This window comes from Euprymna scolopes, chromosome 5 (assembly GCF_053919585.1).
Source record: "Euprymna scolopes isolate OS-2025 chromosome 5, ASM5391958v1, whole genome shotgun sequence".
Lineage (NCBI taxonomy): Eukaryota > Metazoa > Mollusca > Cephalopoda > Sepiida > Sepiolidae > Euprymna > Euprymna scolopes.
Genome location: NC_136486.1, coordinates 22,137,084 through 22,147,326, shown reverse-complemented (window position 1 = coordinate 22,147,326; position 10,243 = coordinate 22,137,084). Strand labels below are relative to the sequence as shown.

The 10,243-nt window shown below is 33.3% G+C and overlaps 1 protein-coding gene and 2 pseudogenes across 1 annotated transcript in view; all 3 read left to right on the top strand.

Annotated features, from left to right (window-relative positions):
* Window positions 1-5,442: 5,442 nt before the first annotated feature.
* On the top strand, window positions 5,443-5,606 carry LOC145277311 (U2 spliceosomal RNA; annotated as a pseudogene).
* Window positions 5,607-6,310: 704 nt separating this feature from the next.
* Window positions 6,311-6,448, top strand: LOC145277272 (U2 spliceosomal RNA; annotated as a pseudogene).
* Window positions 6,449-8,155: 1,707 nt separating this feature from the next.
* The window catches only part of LOC145276735 (neuroendocrine convertase 1-like), a 463,447-nt gene continuing 461,359 nt past the window's right edge, over window positions 8,156-10,243 (top strand). The window contains exon 1 of the mRNA XM_080127958.1: window positions 8,156-8,886. Coding sequence (XP_079984084.1) covers window positions 8,512-8,886 — 375 coding nt within the window. The 5' untranslated portion in view covers window positions 8,156-8,511. The remainder of the gene's footprint in view (window positions 8,887-10,243) is intronic.

Sequence of the window (10,243 nt, the reverse complement as noted above, 5' to 3'; positions counted from 1 at the left end):
GCTAAGTCTACAGATTTTTTTATTAATGTTTTTTATATATAATAGCACTGTTCAGTCAAAAGTATTGATCAATAGAGAATATTCTTTTCATTATTTCCATTAATATCTTATACGTTCTTATACAGAGTGATGTGGTTCTCGATTGATTAACTGTGTTGGATATATACTCGAGAGTCAAAACAATGATAAGAATATTCTCTTGTCATAGGCTTACTGATCAATCCGATACGTTATTCACCGGTAGGACTTAAAAAATAAAAAAAAGTTTTTTGGGCTCATATCTGAGGAAGTGGCACTTGTCTGACAAGACGTTGCAATCATCATCATATATATATATATATATATATATATATATATATATATATATATATACCCCGGTATACGGCATTAAAAATTATTAACAAAATACAGTACAGTATATAAAACATATATATAATCGAATAACATTATAAATAACACAGTAAGACGGGGCAAATACCGTAACCATGAAACGGAAAGACACCGTATATATATATATATATATATATATATATATATATATATATATATATATATATATATATATATATATATATATATATATATATATATATATATATATATATATATATATACTTCATTTACTCACATAAATTAATATACGAAAGTATAAATTTATGCGTAAACTTTAAGTATTTACTTCAACGGTTCTCAGAGGTAGTTAGTAAGTTATAAAATATATATGGCGATTAAGCTACACAGAATATTCCGAGTTTCAGGATAAGCCTGAAGAATGCTAGCGTGGATTAAACGCGGAATATTCTATGTAGCTTAATCGCCATATATATTTCATAACTTACTATACATCTATATCTATCTATCTCTCCCCCCTCTCTCTCTCTCTCTCTCTCTATATATATATATATATATATATATATATATATAAAGAGTTTACTCAGATGCGCATGCATACATGCATACACGCATACATGCACGTTGCACATCTAAATACACACACGTGCGTTCGCACGCGTATACAATTTCCCTAATAATCAATATAGGATTCCGGCTCAATTGTTGTATATATTAATTACACATATAAATGCCAATTTGACGCGAATCCTATACACACTATTGAGAAATTTTAAATAATATCCTCATTATAAACACACACACACACACACACACACACACAGACACACACACATACACACTTATAGTGTATATGTGTTCTACATATGTATTGAACAGTTTAAAAAATAATGTTTTAGTGCAGCATTTTTACTTATTTAATATACATATATATATATACATATATATATATAAATACACACACACATATATGTATGTATTAAATAATATTATTGTAATAATTATATATATATATAATAATATATATAATTATATATATATAATTATCTATATAATTATATATATATATAATTATATATATAATTATATATATATAATTATATATATATGTATTATAATAATATAATTATATATAAAAAAATAATAATATAATTATATAAATATACATATATATATATTTACACATATATATGTAGGTATTAAAATATTATTATATATATATATATATATATATATATATATATATATATATATATATATATATATATATTAGCTGTGGGACGCTTACTAGGAATCAGAGAAATGGGAACTTTATATAAGTATCGGAATCGGAAATTTTTTGTACCAATCTTTCGATACCAAAAATGATTCTTTTAATTGTCTTTTCTTGATTTGATTTTATTAAAATCAAATTATTCCACTGCTGGCAGTAAGGATGAAATAATAAATATTTATTGATTTTAAAATACCAGTAAAACTAAAACCTATAGATCATCCCTTCTGCACATTTAACATTTTTTTACAATAACTGGGGAAAAATAATTACTTTATAGTTAAACATTTATATATGTATTCACTTGACCCCAGAGAACACAAGTGGTAATTGTCAATGAGTAATCAATGATAGTCAAATCTCTTAATGAGTAAACACTAACAACAATACATACGTAAAGTGGCATTTAGTTATGCAGTGGATTTGAATTAATACGTCGTGGGGTCGATTTGCATAAGCATACTGCAAACGCTAAAGATCGATATTTCATTTTTGAACATTAAAAAGTTTCTTTCACGTCGCTTATGTCATAGAGAATTTTTGGCTATCAAAACACAATCGAGTTTCGATCTCAGGTTGAAGCAATTACCTGTTTAGTTACAATTAATTGCAATGATACACCCACCCACACACACACACACACACACACACACACACACACACACACACACACACACATATACATATATATATATATATATATATATATATATATATATATATATATATATATTATTTTTAAAAACAGTAATCTACGGACACGCGTGTTTCGGAGCCCTACTCCTCATCAGCGTAGCTTGACTGTTGCAAGGATTCGAACCTTGGACCTTATGCATTTCAGTCCAGCGCTCTAAATAAAAATAAGGTCCAAGGTTCGATTCCTACCAACAGTCAAGCTACGGTGATGAGGAGTAGGGCTCCGAAAAACGCGTGTCCATAGATTACTGTTTTAAAAAATAATAAATAAATAAATAATACGTCCAGATGAAAAATGGGCGACTTGCTAAGAAAAATACCGGGTCTCCGAGGCGGAGACATAAACATTACTATTGTTTAAAAAATCAAAACAAAAACCACTTATATATATATATATATATATATATATATATATATATATATATATATATATATATATATAAGTGAAATTTCGTGTGAGTGTGTGTGTGTGTGTGTGTGTGTGTGTGTGTGCTTGTGCGTACATTTCCCTACCAAACAACTCTGTAAATTTTCAGTCTACAGACTCGAGATTTGACACAAGGGGTAATGAGATTTGGGATAATCTTTTTTATCGGTTTTCGACCAGAAATTTGACTGTCAAGGGGTCAAAGTGCAACGATTTGACCTTTGAAAACTTTATCAAACTCCTCCGCCAATTTTGGGTCTAAACACTTGGAATTTTAGATGTAGACTACTGGGACATGGATCAGACTTTTTAATTTGATTTGAGCCCAAAACAATAAATGTTAAGGGGTCAGAATTGGGGTCAACGTTTGAAAAACATTTAACCTCTGCGTTCTCTACCAAATTACTCAGCCAATTTTTGGTCTGAAGATTTTAAATTTTACATAAAATGTATTTAGACATACAGCAAGCAATCGGATTTTGGCCGAAAATTCTGTTGCCAAAGGTCAAACTTCAAAAGATTTACTCTTTGCGGTCTCTAGGAAACTATTCAGTCAATTTTCCGTCCAAACATTTGAAATGTTACATAAAGGCTATTCAAACATGCAGCAAGCTTTTTAAACAATTTTGGGGCGAAAATTTGGCTGCCATGAGGTCAAAGTTGAAAGAGTGAACCTTTGCCGACCCTACAAAACTCCTCTGCCAATTTTGGGTGTAAACACTTTAAATTTTAGATGTTGGTTAACTGGGCATGAGTCTTCAAACTTTTTAATATGGTTTTACATATGCACATAAAGTTATAAACAGTACATAGGGCCCGAGCAAAGCCGAGTTGAACTGCTAGTATATAGTAGTATATGGTTGAACTGCTAGTATATATATATATATATATAAAGTTAAAGGTCAGTAGCAAAGATGCGCATTGAATTTTCTGGCAAAAGTACATTGAGACTGGTGGTAACTTTGTAAAGAAAAGATAATAATTTTGGAGCACAAAAGGTTGCTCGTTAAAATTGTACCACTCCCATCTTCGTAGCTCTTCAACTTTTTAAGTAAAAAAAAAACATAGGCGACTTTACTTTTGGAAATACACTGACAAAGCACGCGCCGGGCGCCCATACACAGCCATCGTTTATCGCTGGCAAAAGTGCATTGAGAATGATGGTGACTATGTAGAAAAATATATTCTGCAGCACAAAAGGTCGTTCATTTTAATAATTGTAGTTATATTTTACTTAACAATGAAAACTAGGCGTTAGTTTTGCAACGACAGAGGCTAAAGAGAGTCTGACATAGGTGAAAAACTATAGGTCAGCTTGGTTTGGATGTGAAACCGACGGTACCGATGCAGTTCTAATCGTCTTTAGCACACATACACTAAATACTACTGTCTTATTTCTTTAATTTTACTTAATAATGGATCACTCTGCTATTAACCATACACACATACACGCACACACACATATACATGTATTTCTATACATATATTTATATATACATACATATATATGTGAGTGCGCGCGACGAACTTTAAATTGACAACTCTATTTTTTTTTATTGCAGATGTGGCAACTATCGGTTATTTTGAGTTCAGCTTGGTTTGGCAATCCATCATGAAGAGACGGACACTAAAGCCGTGTTTACAAATTACACAACTTTATTTGAAAAATGATTTTGAAGCATATGATGAACGATAAAATTCCACAAAATTAATCAACTTGTGTGTACGATTTAACTCCATTAGTATATTTTCTTAGGAATACGTAAAGTCCCATATTTACGTTGTCGGCCGGAGCTTACCTGGCCTTTGGGGCGATACACGTTAATAAAAGATGTTTTAAACAATTGAGTTCTATGTAGGACGTCCCTCAGTACGAAAGAGTGAATGCGGTATTATGGTGAAAGAAGATACTAGCCAAGTAGGATCGAACCTAGAACCGTCGTGCTGACAGTCGGCAGTCCTACCCCTTGACTACGGAATCAGTGGCCGAAATTAACCTGTCCGAACGATTATTTAAATAAACATCCGTCCGCTACTCGTAGAGGGCTCAAACGTTTGTTTGTAAACAAATCGCGAGCTACGAGGATATATATATATATATATATATATATATATATATATATATATATATATATATATATATATATATATATCCTCGTAGGATATATATATATATATATATATATCCTCGTAGGATATATATATATATATATATATATATATATATATATATCCTCGTAGGATATATATATATATATATATATATATATATATATATATATATATATCCTCGTAGGATATATATATATATATATATATATATATATCCTCGAGGATATATATATATATATATATATATATATATATATATATCCTCGTAGCCAAATTGAATATTAAAATACTCATATCTTTGATTCTATGAAACGAAACTACACGAAAATTTGCAGGCTTTTTGAAGATTAAAATACTATTATATGGTTAAAATTTAATTACAATTAATAAAAAAAAAACGATATTTTTTAACCAATAAAATATGACCAAATTTGCTTGCATTTTACAGTTTTAGTCGCGTGGAAACGACTCTATAAGTCGGTCGGTCGGTTGGTCGGTCGGTCTGTCCGTAACACTTTTGAGCTTGGCCTTTTTGGTTAAAATCAAAGGTATGTGGTTAATAGATGCTGTTCTTAGCTTTTTAAGCTTTTCTTGGCCTTTTGGCCGGGATCAAGGTGTAGTATCTGTTCCGGCAGATACTGCAAGCTATGACTAGCTATGACTAGCAAAGACCAGATGTGGGGGCAACCCCACATGCCTGACCTTTAACCAGCTCCCATTTCCCACCTCTCGGGAGCTGGTCCCCTTTTTCCCTTCCCCCTCCCTTCACTCCTCACATTAAAAATTGGCCTTGTGCCTAATTTGCTCGGTGGGGGAGCAAATAAATACCATCTGTTCCGGCAAATACTGCAAGCTATGACTAGCAAAGACCAGATGTGGGGGCAACCCCACATGCCTGACCTTTAACCAGCTTCCACTTCCCACCTCTCGGGAGCTGGTCCCCTTTTTCCCTTCCCCCTCCCTTCACTCCTCACATTAAAAATCGGCCTTGTGCCTAGTTTGCTCGGTGGGGGAGCAAATAAATACCATCTGTTCCGGCAAATACTGCAAGCTATGACTAGCAAAGACCAGATGTGGGGGCAACCCCACATGCCTGACCTTTAACCAGCTTCCACTTCCCACCTCTCGGGAGCTGGTCCCCTTTTTCCCTTCCCCCTCCCTTCACTCCTCACATTAAAAATCGGCCTTGTGCCTAATTTGCTCGGTGGGGGAGCAAATAAATACCATCTGTTCCGGCAGATACTGCAAGCTATGACTAGCTATGACTAGCAAAGACCAGATGTGGGGGCAACCCCACATATAAGACCTTGGTCAATGTGGGGGCAACCTTCATGCCAATTGTCACTATCCAGCTCTCCTACTCCCCGGGGAGTTGGTCCCCATTTCCCCTTCACTCCTCACATTAAAAATCGGCCTTGTGTCTAATTTGCTCGGTGGGGGAGCAAATATATACCCTTTTCTTGGCCTTTTGGCCAAGATCAAAGTGTAGTATCTCTTCTTACTACATGCTGTACTTATGTTTATAACTTTGTGATATAAAGTGGGGGATCACTTTTCTGTATTAATTTAATGTAAAATGATCACCCACTTTACAAGTCAGTCTCCAAGCCATTCAAGCTTATATAGCTTAATGCGTCAGAGGAAACGAGAGAGTTCAATTCCACAAGAGGAGACTTATCTTCCGTATCGGTTGCACCTGTCAAAAATACCACTCCATAGAGACACCTAACAAACCGTTAAAATAGAATTACCACGCAGCCATAATATATCTCCAATTAACCCTAAAACATATACCCCTTAAATTTAAAAATAAACTCAACACTATAGTAAAAACCATATACACTTTTTTACATTATACGTATATAACAAGCTTCTCCTTTATTTAGAATCCAATAAAGCTTCCCCCAACATTCTATAATTTCACCTAGTCTTTTTCGCTCCTAATGAACTCTACGCTCGACGCCGCATCTCCTCCATGCTACCTAGCATCTTTTCTACTCTTCTGATGAGAAGCATTAGGCTTCGAAATGCCTTGGCATAAAGAGTCCATTCTACCCCCCCCAACTATTTGCTTGTATTCCATTATTCAATAAATAAACCAATTTATATCCACCAATATATAGTTTTGTGACTTCATTTCGTACTCCTGTTGTTATATATATATATATATATATATATATATATATATATATATATATATATTTATATATATACTTTTTATTTCTTTTGCATAAGTGTCTATATTACGCCACACATTTATGAGTATGTTTCGATCAGTTATAAGTTACTAGAAAACCTTTTCAGGCGATATTGCTTAAACAAAAGTGGGGGCCGAAATATACTCATAAATGTGTAGCGACATATAAATGTTTATATAAAAGAAATTAAAAGTGTATATATATATATATATATATATAGAGAGAGAGAGATGATGTATATAGAAATATATACAAATATCTATAGAATATAGATAACCGTATATATACAGATAGATAGATATTTATATAGATAGATGTCGATATATATAGATATACCTATATAGATCTATCTATCTATTACTATTAATATCTCTCTATCTATCTATCTACTAATCTATCTAGACAGACAGATAGATTAATAGATAGATAGAGAGATATTAATAGTACGGACAAATAAAAAGGGCATACTCCACTACGGTATTGAGCACACTTGCATTAACCTCGTTAAAACTTCATTGATTGCTTGCCTCACCTCTAGAAAATAGTAACCTGGAATCACACACACACACACACACACACACACACACACACACACACACACACACACACACACACACACACGCACACACACACACACACACAGTCAAAGAGGGGAAAAGAGAAAAATGTATATGTTTAAAAGAAAACAAAGTTTTGTTCGAACACACTAACTCTCATATATGCATACACGGTCCCATTCGGCCACATCGGCACACGCATACGCACACGAAGGACACGCACACACACACACACATACACACACACATACATATATAAGTATATATAGTGAAAGATATATATATATATATATATATATATATATATATATATATATATATATATATATATATATATAGATAAATAGATATATAGATAGATAGTGAGGGAGTGAGGAGTGAAGAGAAAATGAAAGGATAATTTTCATAGTTTTTTATACATACATACAGTTTTGCTTCTTTTTTTAATTTTTGTATTCATTATGCGTTGTACACAAGGTTTGGTGATCCGGTTTTGAGAAGGTGGGGGTGTGTCACTATATCTCGTATCAAATTTTTGTCTATGTATACGTGTGTGTGTGTGTGTGTGTGTGTGTGTGTGTGTGTGTGTGTGTGTGTGCGTGTGTGTGTGTTGCTGTTGTCGAGCGCGAAGAGCTGCGCTGAGTGAATCCAACGGACCAATGACTGTCGATTGACGTCTCAACTGGCAGCATATAAGCCTATTGATTGGACAAGTGAACACCATTAAATGCACAGGTTGCAAGTTATCGCGAAGAGCGAAGTTAAATGCTCCATTTCCCGACGACCAGCCATACCTCCCCCCTTCCGTATCATAGTTGGTTATTAAACGAGAGAAGGACTCCCCCCCTGCTCCATTACGGCATCCACATTTAATAAACCCCCCCAAACTGAGATAGTATGTTCTTGGAGTGTGTTACCTTTCTGACGAGCAGACCGACCCGCACCAACTTAGTCCCCACCAACAGCGACCCCCTGTCCCCTATCTCCGCGACGGCAGAAGGAAAAAAGAGGAGAAGAATAAGCAAGAAAAACCGTGTGACAATTTCACCGTCGCCGGTAGTACCACTGCTCTTTATACTACTGCAATTGATAATAATACCCTGTGTTTTCGGTGACGAGTCCCAATTTTACAACGAGGAGTTTCCCCGTTCTCATTTTCGGGGAGATTCCGACTCTCCCGTCTTTCTCAATGAATGGGCCGTCCACGTGCCCGGCGGTTTGGAAGTAGCTCAACAAGTCGCCAATAACCACGGATATCTCATAGAAAGAGCCGTAAGTAAAAAGTGTTTTTTTTTTGTTGTTTTTGTTTTTGTTTTTTAATTATCCTTTAAAAATAGGGGCTTTTTTTTATTTTGCAAGTGCCACCAAAAAAAAAAAAAAAAACGGGTACATGAAAAAATAAATAAACAAATATACAACAAATAAATATTACCAAAGGCAAGATAAGTTACTCTTTTACCTATGTGAATACGTTTGTTTGTGTGTGTGTTAACTTATTTCAACGCGTTTATTTACTTTGAAACAAAGGCAGTATCAAATCTGTCGTGTTAAAAACGAAAATAAAAGCGGTTTCGTTACAATCATTGGACCCCCGATAATCGCTCAAAATTAAAAAATAGTGGTAGAAAAATATGTGGTGACATATATTGGATTAGTTTCTACCAGCACTTTGTTTAATTTTCGATTTTTAAGCGATTATCAAGGGATCATATAGCTGTATCAAAACCGCCATTTTTTTCGTTCTAACACAAAAGACTTGTCAGACTAAAAAAAAATGCTTTAAAATAGATTAAAACACAAAAATGTATCTTTGTTGATGAACTTATATTGCGTGTGGTAGCATTTATTTATTGTATATTTATTATTTTTTCACCACGCTTTTTTTTTTGTTTTGTTTTGTTTGTCTATTGTAAAAAAATGTCCCCAAAATATATTATTGTTCTTTGCTTATATTTAGTTATGTATCTATTTCATTATAAGCGTTTGTGTTACTGTACACATAGATTCGAAAAAGTTGTCAAAATCAAATAAATGTTATCAAACGCAAGATAAGTTACTCTTCTACCTATCTGGGAAAGATTTTAGTGGTGTTACTTTAAAACGTGTAATCGGTTCGAAAATTATACAGTGTTTATCGATATATTTTAACAAGAAAAATGGCGGCATGCACGCTGTTGAATACGGTAACTTTGGGAAAATGAGTTCAAACAAAAATATTATACAAAATACTGTTAGAAACCCACTGAATATATGTACACCTATGTCACGGTAACATATATTGAGTGAGTTTCTAATAGTATTTTGTATGATGTTTTTGTTTAGACTATAATTTTCTCAAACCTACCGTGGTCAACAGTTAGAACGCCGCCATTTGCATTTTTCAAATACATCGGTAAACACTATATGTTTTTCGTGCCGAATAAATGTTACATTAAATAAAAACACTAAAAAAATATCCAGTTAGGTAGAAAAGTAACTTATCTTGCCTTTGATAATATTTATTTGTTGCATATTTATTTGACAACTTTTTCGAATCTCTGTGTATAATAATACAAACCCCATTATAATCAACTTGGCAAATTAAACATTTCAAACGAACATAACAACTATAGACACTTGTTTTTAAATG